At 51.1% G+C, this 19,519-nt stretch overlaps 5 protein-coding genes across 7 annotated transcripts; 3 read left to right on the forward strand and 2 right to left on the reverse strand.

Annotated features, from left to right (window-relative positions):
• The first annotated feature begins 512 nt into the window (after window positions 1-512).
• Window positions 513-2,765, forward strand: NCU08310 (purine-cytosine permease FCY21). Its single transcript, XM_957430.2, has 3 exons — window positions 513-1,112; window positions 1,211-1,378; window positions 1,457-2,765. Exons 1-3 carry the CDS (start codon window positions 763-765, stop codon window positions 2,583-2,585), a joined length of 1,647 nt encoding a protein of 548 aa, XP_962523.2. The 5' UTR covers window positions 513-762; the 3' UTR covers window positions 2,586-2,765.
• mlh-1 (mutL ortholog-1) lies at window positions 1,991-5,484 on the reverse strand. Of its 2 annotated transcripts, none has more exons than XM_011396005.1 (3): window positions 5,009-5,484; window positions 2,674-4,949; window positions 1,991-2,581 (listed from the first exon to the last, which is right to left on the reverse strand). In XM_011396005.1, exons 1-2 carry the CDS (start codon window positions 5,102-5,104, stop codon window positions 2,790-2,792), a joined length of 2,256 nt encoding a protein of 751 aa, XP_011394307.1. In that variant the 5' UTR covers window positions 5,105-5,484; the 3' UTR covers window positions 1,991-2,581; window positions 2,674-2,789. The 2 variants fall into 2 exon arrangements, with proteins under 2 accessions (XP_011394307.1, XP_011394306.1); XM_011396004.1 differs by having other exon boundaries at window positions 1,991-2,614.
• A 1,105-nt stretch (window positions 5,485-6,589) lies between these two features.
• NCU08308 (hypothetical protein) lies at window positions 6,590-7,546 on the forward strand (the record flags this gene model as incomplete). The annotated part of the gene is made up of 3 exons (XM_957428.3): window positions 6,590-6,696; window positions 6,983-7,155; window positions 7,452-7,546. 3 exons carry the CDS (start codon window positions 6,590-6,592, stop codon window positions 7,544-7,546), a joined length of 375 nt encoding a protein of 124 aa, XP_962521.3.
• A 2,817-nt stretch (window positions 7,547-10,363) lies between these two features.
• On the reverse strand, window positions 10,364-14,718 carry NCU08307. Of its 2 annotated transcripts, none has more exons than XM_011396002.1 (3): window positions 12,830-14,718; window positions 12,755-12,762; window positions 10,364-12,355 (listed from the first exon to the last, which is right to left on the reverse strand). In XM_011396002.1, the coding sequence occupies exons 1-3, from the start codon at window positions 13,432-13,434 to the stop codon at window positions 11,157-11,159; spliced, it is 1,812 nt and encodes a 603-aa protein (XP_011394304.1). In that variant the 5' UTR covers window positions 13,435-14,718; the 3' UTR covers window positions 10,364-11,156. The 2 variants fall into 2 exon arrangements, with proteins under 2 accessions (XP_011394304.1, XP_011394305.1); XM_011396003.1 differs by having other exon boundaries at window positions 12,697-12,762.
• A 2,306-nt stretch (window positions 14,719-17,024) lies between these two features.
• NCU08305 (hypothetical protein) lies at window positions 17,025-19,142 on the forward strand (the record flags this gene model as incomplete). Its single annotated transcript, XM_957425.3, has 5 exons — window positions 17,025-17,862; window positions 18,278-18,343; window positions 18,592-18,657; window positions 18,889-18,925; window positions 19,114-19,142. Exons 1-5 carry the CDS (start codon window positions 17,731-17,733, stop codon window positions 19,140-19,142), a joined length of 330 nt encoding a protein of 109 aa, XP_962518.3. The 5' UTR covers window positions 17,025-17,730.
• Between the last annotated feature and the right edge of the window lie 377 nt (window positions 19,143-19,519).

The following is a 19,519-nucleotide window of genomic DNA, read 5'->3' on the forward strand; positions in this document are numbered from 1 at the left end:
GAACAGCATTGTACTGCGTAAGAATATCTGGCTGTACGCTAGAGGAACCATCCATCTACTCCGCTTCGGTGGATGTAGGTTATTAGGTAGATCCCCAGACTTTAATGTAATCCACCTCTTCATCGTTAAAGCACGCTTCGATGACTCCATGTACACACATACATTCAGTACTTGTGATAAAGAGAGGCGCGCTGTTTTGAAGTGCACTATGGCAAAGTGGTGTTTGTTTGTTCGTTTGTCCATAGTCATCTATGTTCACTCTAGAGATTTGCCAGCGTAGTGACTTCCCCGAACATGGAGGGAGGGATTTAGGATTTTTAGCAACCACCAAAGAGGGGGAAGCGATGGTGATGGTGATAGCACGAAATTCCTTTCAATGTCGCTCCTTGCAAAAGTAGGAGGGGTTAACCTCATTTGGGTTAGAGAATCGTCACATTATTGAGGTATATAGTCACTTTATCCACGCTTACTTCTGAGTTGTTGAGTTCTTACCAGATGGGATGAAAATCCCATTCACCCTGAAATCCAGTTCACGCAAAAACTGAAAAGCCCTCGAGTCTTATTCAAAGCGGCTGTTGACTTGTCTCTCTCTCTCTCTTTCTCTCCCTCTCCCCTGTCTCCTCCTTCCCTCCTCCTCCCCTTTCTCATTACCTCAACTCTGCTCACGTCGCTCCCCCTTTCCCAACCCAATCAAGATATTCGTTGCCTCTTTTCACGCCCACACATCCCGGACCCATCTGGATCTCTGTCCCTAACTCAAAGATGTCTACCAACAATTCCACCGAAGATGACGAACCAAAGTTACCACACGGCATTGTTTTCCAGGATATCGAACGCACAGCTGGCGAAGAGGACGATGGGCAAGACAAAAATCAAGCAGAGACATCTACTCGATTTGGTTCGCTATGTTGGCCGAACTTCTTAAGCACTCTGAAGGAGGGCGACGCCGACGACAACCGCTCCAAGAAGGGAAATCCAACGTGGTACCAGAAGCTCATCGACGCCGGTATAGAAGAAAACGGGATCCAGCCGGTTCCGCTTGAAGGGAGGACTTCGATGCAGTATAATCAGTTGTTTACTGTCTTCTTTACTGGTTTGTTGTGTTTATTGCCGTAAGTCATTACCCTATCCTTCGGTCTTTGAGGATCACAACCTAGCCTAGTGTAGCTGATCAGCTGCTGACTCGTCATTGTTCTTGGCTTTTGAAAAGGATACCAACTGGCATGCTGGCCACTCTCGAGTTTGGCTTGAGTCTGAGAGATGCTTCGTTGGTTATCGTCTTCTTTGCGCTGCTTACATGCCTCCCGCCTGCCTTCATGGGAATCGGAGGTATGGAGACCGGCATGAGGCAGTTTGTGCAAGCTCGATATTCATTTGGGTGAGCCTCAACCTCCATCGCACCTATTCCTCCATTTTATAAGAGCCATGTCCTAACCAACACCCATCCTTCTCGCAGCCTCTACCTAGTCATTATCCCCCTCCTCCTCAACGCCGCCACCATAACCGGCTTTACCCTCATGTCCGCCATCGCGGGCGGGCAGACACTCGCAGCCATCAACCCCTCCCACGTCAGCATTAACGTAGGTATCGTCATCACCTGCCTCGTCGCTTTCGGCATCTCCCTCCTCGGCTTCAACTTCGTCCACTTATGGGAACGATGGACGTGGATCCCCAACTTGATTGCTCTCGTCATCACCGTCGGCTGCGGCGGCCGTTATCTCCATCTGCAATCGCAGCCTGCAGCACCGGCCACTCCCGCACAAATCCTTAACCTTGGAAGCCTTATGGCAGGATATTTCATCACGTTTGGCGGGATGGTGGGCGATTATTCCATTTACCACAACCCAAGAGGCGTCCTCTCCAAGTCGTTCAGCGCCAGAGCCCGCATCTTCACCTACCTCTACCTCGGCTTGTTCCTCCCTTCTGTTCCACTCTTCATATTGGGAGCCGCCATAGGCGGTGCTGTTCCCCAAGTTCCTGCGTGGCAAGCCGCTTACGCTTCGACGGGCATCGGGGGCGTGATGATGGAGATGCTTGCTCCCGCGGGCGGGTTCGGCAAATTCGTGCTGGTGGTGCTTGCGCTCAGCGTGATTGGAAACATTGCCATCTCCATGTATACCATCTCGTTGAACCTCGAAATGTTGATGCCGCCGTTGCCCTTCAAATTAAGGGTCCACCGCTTCGTGTTTATCCTGGTGACGATGGCGGTTATGATCCCGATGGCGATCAAAGCGGCCATGAAGTGGGAGACTAGTTTGATCAATTTCCTCAGTATCATTGGGTATTGGTCTGCGTGCTTTGATATTGTTTTGATACTGGAATTGGTGGTGTTTAGAAGAATGGACTATGCGACCTTTGATCAAGCTATCTGGAACGTGGGGAGGGAGTTGCCACCTGGGTTGGCGGCCTTAGGTGCCTCGATGCTGAGTTGGGCGCTGGTGGTCCCGGGGATGGCGCAGTCGTGGTATGTTGGCCCGATTGCAAAGAGCACTGGGGATATCGGGGTTGAGGTGGCTTTTGTGTTGACGGGCTTGTTTTATCTACCTTTGAGGTGGCTGGAAATCAAAATTCGGGGCCGACTCTGATGGAGGACGTTAGTACGACTATAGTCCCGCTAGTTACAAACGGTCAACTTGGGTTGCTAAGGTCAGGAAATGGTAGAGGTGTACCTACCATAGCCATCAGGTAACAGATCAAGGAAACGAACATGTCGGCTACTCATATAGTTCAAGTCGAATATGTGACGTATCTTATTATGGTGCTGATAAGCTTATTGGTATCGACAGGTATTAACATCTTTCGAATACCCTGTACAAGCCCTTGAGGTTCGCGACCTCGAGAATGCCCGTCTGCATGAGCGACTTGGTCGCCACAAGCCTCGATTTGAAAGCCGGAAAAAGATAATGTTCCAATGCGAACCGAACATGGTGTCTGCGAGCAACTGTTTCGACATCGACATCCTTGTCACCACCTTGCACAGACGATAGATCATCAGTACCGATCGTCGCTGGTAATCGCTCAGGGACATAGAAGATGGCCAGTTCTTTGAGGAAGCCCTCGAAACAGGCCTTCTCTTCTGACCAGTCTACACGCGGCCCAAGCTCCAAAAGGAAACGCGGCAATTTGGCCATGGACGGCGTGTAGCCTTTGATCAGTAGTGGGATGCTTAGCAGCTCGCCGGCCGGAGATATTTCAAAGGAGAAATACTCGAGAAGCATCTCTCGCCGTTCAACCAACTGATCTGCCACCAACTCGACGATTTCGGATACGTCCATCTCATCATCTCCATCTTTATCCACTCTTCCAGTTGCATCTGCTGTTGCCGTTCTCTCGGATTCGGCGGCCATGCTCAGCAGCTCTCGAAGATCGAGAGGCGGATCGAAACGTATGGTACCAAAGTTACCAAAATCCGTCAACCCCAGTTGATAGAAGTATTCATAGCATACCCGTCCATAGTCAACCAGGTACAACTTTACACCACCCTGGATGGCAGCAAGACGACGACGTTCATCTACAATTCCGACAAAGGTGTGATTGGCAAAGATCTCGGTCAGTTCGTGGTGCATCTCTTCGCGGACTTCGGCGCGCAGTTCGCGTACACTGATCAAGCGACAGGCAGTAGCCTCACGCTCGACTGTCTCGTACTTGATCATCTCAACGTCCATGTTTGTGCCATTAATGGTTGCTTTGACGCCAGACGTGGAGGGAATTTCATCTCCTCTTGATCCTGCTGCCATGGTTGACGCCGGCGGTAACATACTGGTTATCTTACGCATGTTGGTATCAGTCCGCACAAGACTGGATTCATTGCGTGCTGGGGTCTTGCGGGCTCCTGAAGCCGCACCGCTGGTCTTGGATGGTGTGCTTGAAGACGCTTGTTGATCTGAGGCCGACCATGTGCCACCAGGGAGAAGGGTTTGGGTGAGAAAAGTTCGGCTAGTGTCGACAGCAGCCAACTTTGATCGGATGTGCTCGCAGATGGCCTGGATGATCTCATGTTCATTGAGGAAGTTCACTTCGCGTTTCGTAGGGTGAACATTGACATCGACCCGCTCAGGGGCAATTTCTAGGCTGAGGTAGACAAAAGGGTGGCCGTTCTTGGGGAGAAAGGAAGCATATGTTTGCTCAACTGCCTTTCGAATGTTGGAAGACTCGACACATCTATGGTTGATGAAGAGCAGCAGAGTTGTCTTTTTGAGACTGTAGTTGGCGTTAGTCGCCAAGCCCTGAGCCTTGAAGCCCCAGCGGTCATCGGATGTGGAGTATTCGATGAGTTCATTGGCGACGCTGCCTCCGTATATCTGCCGGATTCTGTCGGTACTCGAAGCATTGGCCTGAATGGCAATGCTTGTCGATGACTCGCCGTATTTTTTGCACGAGAAAGCAACGTGCGAACAATGTACAGCATAGCGGCCAACCATGTCGATGATCTTGTTGTATTCGTCAGAGGTAGATCGAAAGGCGCGCCGGCGGGTTGGAATGTTATAGAACAGATCTTCGACGGTAATTTGCGTGCCTTGTCGTCCAGCGACGGGCTTCGGATCGGGCGACTGGCCGGGTTTCGCGGGGACCAGCTTTCCACTCCCGTAATGAGCACGCCAGGCGCAGTTGGATTCCTGAGTCTTGGTGGTGACGGTCAGATGTGCAATGTGGCTTATGCTGGCAAGAGCCTCACCGCGAAAGCCGTATGTTGAGATGGACTGAAGATCCTCGAACTTTTGCAGCTTGGAGGTGGTGAAGCGTTCACATAGAATGGGCAAATCCTGCTTGTCGATACCGCAACCATTGTCTGTGATTTGGAGCAGCTTGAGGCCACCGTCCTTGACCACAATCTCCAACGAGGTAGAGCCGGCATCCACGGCATTCTCCATGAGCTCCTTGAGAGCATGAACAGGAGCAACAATGATCTCGCCAGCGGCAATCTTGTTGACAACGTCTGGGTCGAGTGGCTGCAAGTACTGGTCAATAATGTCATTGTCTTGGAAGATGGGGGAGCGTGTCTTCTTACCCTGATCCGACGTGGAGCATGACCGCTATCATCGCCGAGCACGCTCGCCTTGCGCTTTTCACCCCTAGGGCCATCAATGGCCATTGCATCAGCCATCCCGCCCAAGTTGACCCTCGCAAAGTGAATGAGATTGCCAACAGTAGGCTCAGTTAGGACCGGCTATGAGGCTAGGTCGCCCGTTAGAGCCGTTGGCCGTCTGGCGAGAGATAAGGACCGCGTAAAGAAGCCGTCAAGTTTCCTCTGCTAGACGCGCTGGGCGGTTTGCAGACGGATGGTTTGCTACTAACAAACACGGTCCATCTGTTCCGAAGGAAAACGTGATCCCGTGAAGCTGCCACTCCACCGCAGGCAGCGATACTAGTCTACGAGGGGATCAGGCTAGTTGGAACACCGTGAAGGAATGAGCCAGTCCTACTTTCCCCTACGGACGAACCTGAAGACTCCGTCGCGGTTGTCAGTTGTATGTACAAGGCAGGTACGAACTTGATGTTCTACAAATGGAAGGCAACAGCGGAGCCCGGTCACTGAAGTGACCAATGCAGCGTCCCAAGCAGTTCGACACCTCCACTGCCATAGCAGCCTACAAGAGCGGGACAATGTGGGCCTTGGGCACGTGCGTCACGCTCGATTGGGCCATGCAGGACGGACGGGCTACACTATGAGGTCTTCTCAGGCATCACAACGAAGCCCGATTTCGACCGACGAATTCGTCACAACCAACCGACAGTTTTCTCATCATCCTTCACACACCAGACGTACAATCAGAGGCAACCCAGTATCACCACCCTATTCAAACCACGGCTCGCGAACATTTCAAACTTGACGATCGCCTCAACCATTCGAAATGCGGGACCTTTCCACTTCGCCATGTCTATGGCTAGCATGGGGTTGAGGTTGCGAGTCTACATATTTGGCTTCTGCGATGCGGTTCACGACCACGGATACTCGCCTTCGTTAACAAAGCACGACACCTTGCAAATTGGCGGAACATCCACATTTTGCTCTCCTTATCTGGTGCCTGTCTGACCTCAGTTCAGCTCGACTGAGCCACAACTTCTCGGAAAGGCCATCATCTTCTCCGGTCATGGAATATCTCAATCTGTGCCGGATCTGCCTCTGCGGCCGGGGTTCGGAGGTCTCCAAAGCCAGGCTTCCATTGGGACTGATGTCACTGATTTTGTCAAGTGACAAACACATTACTTTGCGCCTCAAAATCGCAGGCAGATATCATGTCTAGCCTATGATTGTATCTCTTTATCATCTCTGGCCTTCTCGAGTTCCTCCCGTCACTTTTATTCCTGATATCGACGAGGTACAGTGTCTTGCATGCCACCCTCTTTCGCTCTGGCTTCATCGGGACCCCTGCTCAAGGGCTGGAAGCCACGCTTCGCACCATCCTTTTCGAGGCTTCCCGGAGGGCTCTTCTCAGCGCGGAGGTGAATATCTTGCCAAACTCGGTGGGCAGGGATATAGCAGCTATTTCCTGCCTTTGTCATGTCGACGCCATCAGCATCACCAATTCATTTCATCTTCGACAAGTCATACGAAAAGTAAACTCAATATCAAACTTCATACCTAAAGATGGTTGCGAAACAATCACCGGAATCTGCGTGGTCGTTTTCTCTGGGATCCACTCCGAGTGATGCAGGCTCCTCTGTTCAAGTCCATGCGGACAATGGAAGTACCAGGTGCGTATGCTGACTTCATTGTCCCTCCGGCTAGGTTTCGTTTCTGACCTTTTGGCAGAACACAGAGCCTATCAGGAACAAAACGACCGTTGACACCCTCTGTACGAGATCCAACACAGATAACTCTCGACCCTGTCAAAGAGAGATTATCTCGGACGGGTCCGCCATCACCATCTATTTCATCGCATAGCAGCGAGCCACCTCTTCGTGATGACCTACTGAGAGATCTTATTCATTCCTACGATACCCGCCTCGTCACCACTGCTTCACTACCCGTCAGCCACAGCCTTAAACGTCCACATGATGGGGCGCTCACAGACACCGAACCCTTAGCAAAAAGAGACAGGCTTATCGAAGAATTAGAACAGATGGCATCCACTGGGAGTAAAGCACCCATTGAATCCTTACCTACCGGACAAAAGGAGATCAATGAGGACGGCGATCCGGTAGCTTTCACTCGTGCTGAGACCACAATACCGACTATAGAAGGGCATACCAGAGTCATTCTACCGATAAGGTCGTCCACGAAGAGACAGACCAGTCGGCAACAACGCAGACAAACAACCGCACTGCCTGAACAGCATGAGCATGCGGAAACGAACTTAGAGCAAGGCACCTGAGAAATCCGCCTGCTTGATGATTCTCTGCAGTGACCAACAGCATTGATGTGACTTCTGGTTGATGATCTTGTGTTTCTTTTTTCCTCTGCCCATGCAAGTTCAACTTGACATAGGCCTTACGAACCAAACAAATAGTCCTCAAGGCGTCGGTACCCCAGCTGGTCGAGTGGAGGTGCATCGATGTCTCGATCACGCAGAAGGCGGAGGAACAACTACAACAACGGCAGTAGCTGGTCGAATAGGGTCCAACCGATACCTCGGCCGCGCAGCAGACGCAGCAGCAGACACAAGTTCAGCAGGACCCCTCGTCTTTGCCCTCGCCCTCTTTCGGGCTTTATCAACAGGTAGCTACCCCTTCTTCCTTGACTTTAACGCAGGGATCCAATACCAGTTTCAGTCCCAGCTCCAAAGGTCAAGATCCACGCTATACTCGAGGACAACGAGGTCCAACTCCACATAATGCTTGGCATGATCAACAATGTGTCTCGAAACATCCGACGAGAAGTCATCACGCGCCATGAGGAGGTCAGGGATATGTCAATCCGCGACCGCAACGGCAATTGCAATGAAAATGAGGACGACAATAACAACCACAACCACAACGACAACGACAAAGGGAAGGGCACTGACAATGGAAATGGCAGTGGCCATAGAGACGGTTTCCACCATGGTTTATCGCCTTCAGCGTCACCTGGTCCTGGATCCTTATACCCGAGTCCTCGTTTTCCCGATGAAGTTCGCGCAACTGACGCCATGATGCATCCAGGGATCTCATCAGAACAGACGGGAGTTTCCGTGCGATATATATCTCTTCTCTGTAGTAACCAGGAAAGTTCGGCAAGTACAGGGAGACATTCAGAGTTTTCTACAGTGGCTGCAAGCAGAAAAGAGCTTAAGTCGCAGGGAAACAATCAATCAGAATCCAGATCGCGAACCAGGCGCCTGAGGTTTCGCCTCGTTCGTCAATCAATGGCACCGAAGGTCATCAACATAGCAGTCGGATACCAAGGGGTAATGGTGTATGTACCCGTTTGTTTTTGTGTCCAGATCAAACTGTGTAAGCTGAATAACGGCGGCGCAGACAGTACATGCATATTGTAGAAAGACAGACGAATATAGGAGTTATAAGTGGCAATGGGTTGGTGGGTGCAGAGGCAGGAAAGGAAATTAGGACGAAGGAAAGTATGAGTTGCGTGATAAGAAAGCTGGAGCTTGAGAGAGAAAGGGGCAACAGGGAAGGGGGCAATAAAGAAATACGAGAAATGCATACAAAATTGCGATTTCCCAAATCTATATCCCCCTTGCAGCATGTCACGAAACGATCAAGGTGGACTGACTGCTAGGGGCATCTGGTGCAGCCATACTGTTACGTACACAAGATGCGAATATTTTCTTCCCAGAAGTACCTTCAATCAGCTGGGCCGGCACGCCTTATCCTCATCGTCAATTTCAATATCAAGGTATGCCGCAATGAACCCCATTTTCTGCCATCAAAGTCATCTTCGTTACAAGATACGTAGCTATCTGGCAAGTTGCTATTGACCAGAGGTCAGGTAGCACTATGGACCAAACCATATCAGCTATCGACGTACCAATTTGCTACTTGACGATCCAATCCCAGACTCTACACTCAAAGAAAAACTACCACCGCATCGCCTGGGCTCTTTCACTTTCATGACTGAAATATACTATATTCTTTGTTGACGGTGATGCCAACTAATCTGAATAGCTAGGCACAAGCACCAGGGGGATGTGGTGTTTCAAGTTGAGTACAGTAATGTACACTACCCCGCCTTACCCGCCTTCCACTGACCTGACGAGGCTTATCTTACCTAACCCTACCGGACCCTTAAGGCAGCGTAAGAAGTGTGTGTGTGGTGTGAGAGAGGGAGGGAGAGAGAGAAAGAAAAATTCCCGAAAGGTGGGATTTTCTCCGAGATTAATTAGGTTGCCCGTACTTACGTTGGACAAACCAATGAATGAGGGATGTTCGCAGCGGGTGCAATAATCCTATGCAACAGGGTGTAGACTTGGCCTCGCTGCGGCGAGGTACCTACCCAAGTGTATGTAGTACGTACAGATCGGTGAATGTTGGAATAACCTAATGTTAGGTGTGGAAATAGGTACTGACACCCGTTTCTATGCCTATACAGAGGGGGCAGGTGGTGAAAGAAATGGGGGGCGCAAGTTGCCCCTGCACTCAGAAATTGCTGGTAACCGACGCCTCCCATTTCTTACACCACTTGGGGGGTTAGGTAACTATGGGGCCTTGCAGAACATTGTGTGAGATTGTGATAGGGTGCTAACAGCCACCCGCCAGATAGCAATTGGCTCTCACATCTTGGAGCCTGTACGGATTACCTACCTCTAGGTCACTGTGTAACTGCGCGCCGTCAGCGTGCATGTATTCCTGACCATCGATCCATACTGCGCATCAAGATGGGAGTTCTGAATTAAGGGTAGTTTCTACTGCCACCTATTGTATTTATGTACAAAGTTGTCGTTCTATCAGTGTAGATAATATTGAACGTCGTTGGTGAGAGGAATGAGCCGAATAGTCACGTTAGCTTATATCAGTCAATTCAAATAGGTCAAATGCAAACTGAAATAAGAGACCGTTCCCGTGTGCCCTTTGAAGCATATTAATGCGAATGTTCAGAGCTTGGTGGCTTGTGTTTCGGAAGAAGAAGAACGGGCATATGCCATGGTCAAAGTCCGTGAAACTGAAACGGTATTGTCTTCGGGCACTACTGTAGGAGCCACCGCCTAGGTAACATGACCGTGTGCGTGGCATGCGTCTGTGTACTTTTTTGTGTTGCTGCGGCTCCCGAAGCAAGCTTCGTTGCTTGAACATGCGAAGGACGTTTGGGTTTCTTTGTTGGGCTGTTCCTGTTGTTTGCTCTCTGGCCAGTTTGCCCGAATCACGCTTGCCGCAGCCCTTGCTCCTTCGACCCTGAAACTTTAATCTAACGTCGGTTGACTTTCACCTACCTAGCTCAGTGCCTTTTTTTCTTTTTCTTTTTTTCCTCTTCTCATGGTGTCATTACGCGAACATCACGCAATGGTCAGTCCAGGCTGAACAATGAGACGTCCACCTTGATTCACCGCACCGCTGAACCTCAAACCGTCAATCGGCGCAACCTCGTGTCTGGTTTGATCATCGGCCCCCGTTGCCTTATAACATCCTCGAATGGCAAAAAGCGAGCGGGTTCCGTTTTCTTCAATCCACGCATAGTATTAAATAGGAATTCTCCCCATGCAACGACGTAACATCAAACTGGTGCGGAAGAATCAATTTCGGACTCGCCGTTATTGATGGAAATATCCGCACAGCGTCAACAATAGCCGTCAAGCCACCAATTGCAGTACACGAACCACATCGGTTTCAAATCATAACGCGCAGAAGCTTGGGTATAACCGGAAGCCAAAAACGAACGCCAGGACCTCGCCGAGCCCAAAATCAGAGGATAATGCAGGAAGAACATAGACGAAATACGTATCGAGGATTACATCAACCGGCAGGAGACAATATGCTTGGAAAACTCAGCGACAAACAGCCCAACCAAGAAACCATGTGCAAGCTTTACATCGGTATAGTCTTGATGCAGGCGGCACACGTTGACATTGGATACTGAGGGGGAGAAAACAAAAACAAGAAACACAAACGAGAAGAAGATGCCCAAAACCAAGTGAAAACCAATTAAATTCTTGCTCCAAGAAACAGTTTGAAACGCGACCGAAGAAGTACCATTCCCAATATATCAGAGTGTCATCATAAAACCCTTCACCCATCGCAGGCTAGCTCTGTTCTCATCAATGAGAATGTAGCTTACACGTCGTCTATCGGCGGGCGTGCTCAGCTGGAGTGGGATGGTCGAGCAAACCGCCAATATCGAATCGCGCCCGTTCCTCCCGGTTTCGGTATTGCAGTTGAACAGCATTCGGTTGGTGATTGCGTATCGGCGGTAGCTGAAACGCTGGCAACGGATCAGGTCGGCTTGGCGAAATCAACTCGCTCCTTGGGATTTGAAAAGGCGGCATCGCATTGGAGTATTCCGTTCTGCGTGGCGACGAGATATATGCCGATGGCACGTTCGCCCCAAATCCCGTCATACTTCGTGGTGGCGGTGGGGCGGCCGGCACATGTGCTCCTTCTCCATATTCGTTATCAGCAGGTCGCGAATGCCGGAGACCAAGATCTGTCGCGACGGGCGGCCGTTGCGTGTATGGCTGGTATGCCCGAATTGTCTCTCTGATACTAGGTGAGGACTCAGAATAATTGAACGGTCGCACCGGGCTCATCAGCAGCAGAACGACATAGTATATGGAGTCTCGCTTGGACAATGCAGTCCGAAGTGACAGCTGCCGCGGGAGTCCATCTTGTCCCAGGAAGGTGAGGATATCTTGTCTATCCAGCGGGTATTTTGAGATTTCCTCCAAGGAGAAGCTCAACATGTCCATGACCCTTTCTTCCTCTGCTTTTCCGAAAATAGGTGGAAGATAGTTTGGTTCGTTTCTCCTTTGTTGGTCCACCATCTGTCGCTGGATATACGCTACCTTCTCTCGATCATGCCCCACAACCAAATCAGCGAGTCTGAGGCCATGAACAGACGCTCTTCCGATCGCATCCATGAATGTCTTCGATGCTTTTCCAACTTGAAGATCGACTGTCAAATAGGCCACTGGCTCGGGAGGTGTGGTTGGCATAGCCAAGGGCGCCAGGAAAACGTTCGAATCATGCGTTGAGCCTCTTTCGGCGAATCGCGACATGGCGGAGTCGGGCGGCTGTGATTTGAGGACGCGGAATGGCTGTGTTCGGCGAAGGGCGTCGTCGAACGTAAGGGTTGGCGAAGAACCAGAATGATATTGAGATGACAACGGCCTTCTCATCCCATCCGATGGAACACCAAACCTTGCACTGTCGTATTTTATATCCGCTCTGTCATCTCGCAACCGTGGGCGGCCACGTTTCTTGTGTTGAACGTCGATGCATGCGTCATCTTTGCCGCTACTGGAGCACCTCGAACATGGACGCCGTGCTGCAATCAGTTAGTGAAGTCCTGACGCGGGTGAAGTACAAGCCAACAATCTGTTATTTATTTGAAGCGCCCCACAGCCCTGATCGAGAAGGTGGGCAAAGGAAAGGAAAGGGAGGTTCGCTTGAACACAGTTTGTTTTTTGTCGAAGTATCGACACACTGGATTCCGGCTGCTGCATCTCTCTCCCAAGGTCCCGGGACGCCAACACTGGCAAAGCTCTGATCCGTCACAAGCTCGTGGAACGCTGCGCTAGCAAGCGATCGAGCTTTTTTAAGCTAGCCGTCTCACTGATTATAATCGCGGGTTTTCACAACTCACGTAACCCATTCGGAGGGCCATACCTTCGAGATTCATGGTATCTGGAAGAGGCATCGCGGGAAGAAGAAAAATCTCACATACCATCGCATCTATCAAGTCATTAGCACTCAACCTCCGGCAACCTTCATCATCTCCGGTAGTATCGGACCAACTAACCTGAGGTGGGCTCTTTTGCAAGGCACGCATGCAGATGCCACATGGCCTTTCGTCTTCCTTTGAGGCTTGGGTGACGTCTGCGGGTGAGAATCATGCCCAGGATGATACAGAGCCGTGGAATGAGGCAGCTGACCAGGCAAAGAACCTCCTGCACTGCCTGGTCCAGCAATCGGCGGGAAAGAAGGCTGAAGGGTTGTTGTACCATGCGGTGCATCGTAGAGATGCGGTCTTGTCATCGATGGCTCTGCGCGCTGATACTCGTACGACATGCCTTGTGGCGGATTTGGAAGAAATGGGCGTGTGTGAGTCAAGGCCCCAGACTGAAGTCCTTCACCTCCGTGGGTGACTGCAATCTCTCGATAGCCATCTCGAGTTGTCGCCTGGTATACGCTCTGACGTCTTTCGGCGGCCGCTTGGCTTGCTTTCGGGGGAAACGGTGGGGACCCTGACATGGGCGGAGAAGGGTAGCTCTCCGAGCGAGCAGTGCTCTTCGAGTCTGCCCTGACCCAGTTGAGGTCGAGAGCAAATTGAGCCAGGTCGGTGATTCCCCGGCGTTTGCCGAGAGTGTTGCGGAGGGCGTCAGGCCTCTGACTCAAAGGTTGCATGGAGGGATTTGTGTCAAGGTGACAGAAGGGATTAGATATCCCGACCGTCTCTACGTCAAAGACGGCACCGGGATTCGATCAGCGAAGACCTCACGGACTATACGAGGAACCGAAAAAAAGCCGAGTACCAAGTTGACAGCGGACATTCCCGAATGAATATGCGCAGTTTTGTGTTTGGCGCAAGGGGTCGTATTTGGGATTCCGGTTGCTTCTTGTCCGTGCCAGTGCCTCCCGAATCTACACGCAAGTTTTGGAAGACTGGTCTGAGGGAACCGGACAGAAAGATATCTGGTTGCGGGATAAGATGGCTGATAGAGTGATAGCGAAGGCCTTGGGCCTCTGGAGCTTGAACGCCAAGGCTGTTGTCCTGTTGAAGCCTTTATCAGCGTCGACGAGGCAAGCTATACGGCCAGTGAAGACGACAAGCACAGACTGCCAGGCCGTTGGGTTGGACAAAGATGATGCAGATGATTCTGGTTCAGTGAATCTTCGGGGCGCCAGTGGCACTGTATGCAGTGTTTCGTGCGAGTTGGGTTGTTGGATGCGAGGAGGTCGTTGACTCGTCGTTGTCGGGGGGCTGCAGACCGAAACGGCGCATTCCTTGGGGCCTCTGGCGTGGACGACAATAGGAATAGAGGTCGAACCAGTTGAGACTAACAGCCGGTGGAAGGCGTGATTTTGTGTTTTTGGGTCTTGTTTAAGGTCGGCCTTTTTGTTGCTGGGATATCGCGCCCGTAAGTAGTTGGCGGCCAGGGCAGTCCGTCGACAAAGATCTGGTGTCAGTGGCACCAGGTGGTTTTTGTGCAACTTGTTAGCAACGGCGCAATTGAGATGGAGCCAAGATGGACCATGGATGGATAGGCGTATGTCAAGGTACCCTGACCAGTAACCGTGAATGGGTCGTTGCAAATCGAAGGGTAGAATAGGCAGGGGAGGCTGCAACGCCAGCAAGCCGCCCTTGTCTCTCCCATGCCATACCCAACTTCTTTTCTGAAGTTGCAGGGTAGCCAAACGGCCAAGGTACACGCGAATTTGGTGGATGGATGATGATGGATTGGGCCCGGGGTGTCAAGAACAGTGGCCGCCGGTCCCAGGTCCAGTCCCGGCAGCAGGGAAGAGGGAAAGGGTTGTGGTACTTGTTTTGATGCAACCCATCTGGGTGGTGCTCCATGGTGGTGCTGTTTGGGTACTGCTTGGCTCGCAGACTCCTACCTCTCTCTATTCTACACTAGAGGCTTGTTGCCATGCGCTTGGTACTTGGTGGACAGCTCCGGTCAAGTTTAGTTAGTCCTCTCGCTCGCACGGCTAATATCGACGTCGACCTGAGACTGTCATGACTGGCAGCCATCATGAGCAGTGAAACCGTCCTAGCGCAGAACGACAGCACTGGGCGGCTTCGTCTCCGCCTTGGGGGAGAAGGAAGTGGAGGAGCAAGAACCTGGGGGAACAAGAGTCGAGACAAGTTCCAAGACCAGAACACGGAATAATGCGCGAAGAAGCATGTCTCGCGTCGCCGCTTTTTCAGGTATCAGCGTGTCTGTCGGCGGCCGATCCCATCAGGACCAGCGCCGGGAAGTCAATATGGTCGTCAGCACCCGGGAAGTATATCCGCCCCATGCAAGATGGCGGTTGTCCAGTGCATGCGGCCCTGGCTGTGTACGGTTGCAATGGTCTAGCAAGCACCCACGAGCCACCCCGGTTGGCTACTAGGTATACCTTACCTTGTCAATCTACCAGGGCGCTATCTGTTGGTGGTGGAGGTGTATACCGCAGCCATATTGGGTCCCCATGTTGATGTAGTCAACCGAATCGACCCAGTTGCGGAATTTGTGCATGCACTGCACTTACTGCACAGCGGGTCGCTGAGAACAACGAGCAAGGATGCGACGAGGGCTGTAAAATGATGTCGAGGATGGCCGATCCCTCCGCTGTCGACGGCAAGATGTGTGAGATGGGGGGTTTGATCTTGATCTTCACAATATTCCGTGTCCGGTAAGGGTCGAGATGTCGAGGGTCTGCAAACGGGCCGAGAAGAGCATCGGACCCTGAGCTTGCCAATTTGGAACCTCGTGACTACTGAATGAATGTCCGTGGCTGAAGAACGAAGATGATGGGCTGAGGCAACTCGCTGTCTGGAGAACAAGCTTCGTCAGACATAGTAACATGGCCAGCCCAGTGCGCTTCTTTCCACTTTCACAACCCGGGCGCGTCTCCTTCCGTACTGGAGAGGTAACCTCCGCCGTTTGTTTGCTCTTTCCGGCTCAAAAGCTAAACCATATGTTCTGTGCCTTCCCAGTTTGTGCGTCACAACCCGCGTCAAGGCGCTGTCATTGATCACGCCTGTCCCAGAACGGAAGGAAACCGGCTGTCAGGGGCAGGTGTGCCGGAGAAGGTGCAGCAGCAGCAAGCCATAACTTTCGACAACAATCCAACCTCAGCTCACGACTTTTGCCTACTTAGTTAGAGGTACAGTTGAGATGCCTGGCTGCCCCGATCGTCCGATATTTCATGGTGTTGATCTGAAGGTATGTAGCGCCTTTACTTTTATTCCCCGAAGCTCAATCACTCTGGCTTCAGCCGAAATTCGACAATGGTCTCGACCAGGCAGAAGATTCGCAAATCAAAAGTGCTGATACATACCAGTACGGTATCTGGTGTAAGGTATATATGGCTCCAGTCTGTGCCCCATGGTTGCTTCCATAGCGGGACGGAACACTAAGCAGCGGGGCAGGAACCTGGAGCCCAGGATTGCCAAGAAGGCAAGGAACTCCATGATCTCCTTCCCTCCAAACACTCATTGTCCTAAAGTGGCCGTTGTCGAGTAACCTAGATCGATCCGAGTCATCTTTACCTTTTCTACCTTGGTTACAGCCATGCCCCAAAATGAGATGCGAGCTTCCGGACCAAACTGGGAATTTTCCATGTCCTCCACCCCAAACCTTGTGTCCTTCATCTGAATCGGCGCATCGCAGATCACTGGCAGGCGCCCAGCAGTGTACCACTTACCGGAATCTAGACCCCTGTACTGGAGGTAAGATAGTTTCCGAGTCACGGATTTTTTTCTTTCTCCATCCCTCCATTAAAGCTCCCTACGCAAAAGGTATTTGTTCATTCTGACGCAGCCTTCAATGGCGACAAGGCGTTGGCAAGATGGGAGGCCAATGAAGACGGGGAGGTTGGCCCTGATGCTGCCTCTCTGGGATCTACGAAAGGGAAGTAAGACGGTCCGGTCAAGACAAGATACGGACCTTATCATCGTTACATACTGCGTATACCAGTCGGCCCAAGCATCGTCATGGTTGTGGTGCCAAATTTCCCTTGTTCTACCCGCTGGCACAACCTGGGGCTACCTCTACACTGCAACTTGAAGCCGTGAGGTTCCTAACCGTGAGTAGAACCCCTGTGTGGTTGTGTGTTACCACAGGCCCTTGTTGCCTCTTTCGGTTAGGTTTCTCTATTGTTTTTCCTTTAAAACCCCATCAGCCTAGGTACATGCAGCCATCATGGTATTTCGACACTCAATGACGTCTAGATATCTTACACACATATACTACGGGACGATTTCCAAACCGGCCAGGTCAGGTTGGGCAATAGAGGCGGTCTTGCTACGTTTACCTTGCTGGTTGACCACTAACAGAAAAGACTTGATCCTCCCGGGCTGTTGCCTCTTCCCGATATCCCGGAGAGTTCTGGCCGAGCGCACAAGATGTGATACTGTGCATCGATTAACGTGCTAGTGAAATCAACACATGCCTAGCGGGATTGCATTACCTACGGCCTGTCTACAGTTGGGAGTCAAAATCACAGAAGACTGACCCGAGAAGCGGCGCATCAACAGCACAATGCTCGGCCGTTGCAGATCCACCTTGTCTTGTCTTACAATGTTGTACACTGCAGGCAGGTGACAGCATGTACATGGTACGGTAGCGAGCGCTTCATGGTGGTACCGGAATGGCGGGAAAAAAAGATGAAGGGCCCAGCGCTGAGGCGTGCGTGCAAGTTTCCTACTATCATCCCCAATATTAACAACTGAGCACACTCCTGTTAACAACCCCTTTTTCCATCGTCAATGCCTCAATGGTGTTATATTCAGAGGCATGGTACTTGCCATGGAAAGACGGTGATTGACTCGGCTATGCATAATCCTTCACTGATCCAGACGATCCATGAACCGGGATTGAACTACAAGCTTTCCTTCTCTCCTCCCAGTCAGAAATACATAGTTTACATATATGCAGCACGGTCCACGCTTGTTGCAGACTCGCTGCGGCCCGCTACGAAACGAACGGTTACAAAATGGCCGCAGACATGGGCCGCAGACCAAGCGATGCACTTCATCTACCTCGATCGGCTCTTATGATTGCATCCGCCAATGTCATCCAAGAAGCACCAACCTCCCCCGGTCCCGCCTTGAGGGTTCGCTCGCAGGTACACTAATTAATTTGGTCTACTCAACGGCGCCTATTGGTTTGAATCCCGCATGCTCTTTCAGCACCACGAGTGTCTTCTATCACCCGTATACTAACCGGTGATCCCGCACTGATCAGCGGCGATGCTGACTCTGGGGAAATTGCTTGGACGTAATCACCATTGCGGCATGTCATGCTGCCCTACTTGACATACTCACCCATATCCTATATCGTCACTCTTTGATTCGACGCTATGGCTCATCTGGAGATGGCCTTTGAAATATAGCTATCCGTCTAACTTCCAACAATCCGAACCCAGCGCCACTACGCAAGTCCTAGCGGTAGACATACGTCTTTGCCGAAATCAAGGGCGACGCAACTGACCTAAGGATCGGCGGCTGGGCTGCCATACTGATCTACTGTGATGAAGTTAGCCGCACACCTTCCTATCTGAGTCTCGTGATGAATCCGATTTCTTCGTCACTGGCCTACACAAGCAGGTATGTACACATCAGTCCTGAAAAGTTTGTTAGCGCCATACACGCCCCACATCTTCTTACAAGGGGTTAGCAGGGGGGTTGCAGGGCGGGACTGGTCTATCTACGAGTTCTGATTGGTTCAAAAAGCCTGATTCCAAAGTTAAGAATCGGTTGATAGGAGGGATTCAACCACCCGTACACAAACCCTCGCCTCCAACTAGAACTACTAGAATTACCCGGCACACCCTCTATAATCAGTGTAATTATAGGGTATTGATAGGGTACTTTCAGCGGGCTGTTACATTCCCCGTCTCCCCTGCTTAAAACCCCTGTCTGTAGGTACCAAGCTAACGAACTTACCAGGGCTGATGTGTAAGGAATTTTGAGCGCTTGGTCTCTGGAAACGTCACATCGCGTAGCAGGTCATGGCGATCTGATAGTTGCATTCCAAACGAGGGCCGTCATTGGAGTATCATCAAAAGGCACTCCAAATGAAGAATTTTGACCTTTATGACATGGCTAAACCACTATCAACATGGATCATTGGTTACTGACACGCGGTCAAGTTGATCTTCCGGACTGCTCAAGGGAGGCGAGTGAAAAGTACGTCTTATGGTTATCAAGGTTGCCATCCAGGTACAAGAAATGATGACCTTTGTTAGCTTGTCATGCCTGTAAATTCAATGGCCCTGTAAGATACGGTAAGAAAGGCCATTGCGAATGTAGCCACCTGACCAGGCTCCATCATCAATCCCGGGCCATTGGAAGTACGCTAATATCCCATTGGCTAGTGTTTGTACATGGCAACGGGCATCGTTGAGAAAGTGCTATGATAGTTTGCCATGACAATTGATTTGAACCTTGGCCCAAAATTCTCTTCCGGTTTGGCTCTCCTCTTCCCGGCTTGGCTCCATGAAATGAAGCCATTTCGACTTGCAGCCTGTTGAGACATTTCGCCGTTGTTTGACCCACCAACGTCTCGACATATTGTGATTAAAACCGGAGCCGACGGCCTCCAGGGTCCTGGTGCGGGCATGTCAGTGAAGTGGGTGTTGGCGATGGAATCTCCAATGCGAAGTTTTATCACTTGACAATCTATTGTGCGTGATACTTTGACTTGGCGCCCGCTGTCAGTCATGCCATATGTTGAGTTGCCGTTCTGATATCTGATAAATAAAAAGCAAAACCAAGAAGAGG

Source organism: Neurospora crassa, linkage group IV (genome assembly GCF_000182925.2).
Source record: "Neurospora crassa OR74A linkage group IV, whole genome shotgun sequence".
Taxonomy (NCBI): Eukaryota; Fungi; Ascomycota; class Sordariomycetes; order Sordariales; family Sordariaceae; genus Neurospora; species Neurospora crassa.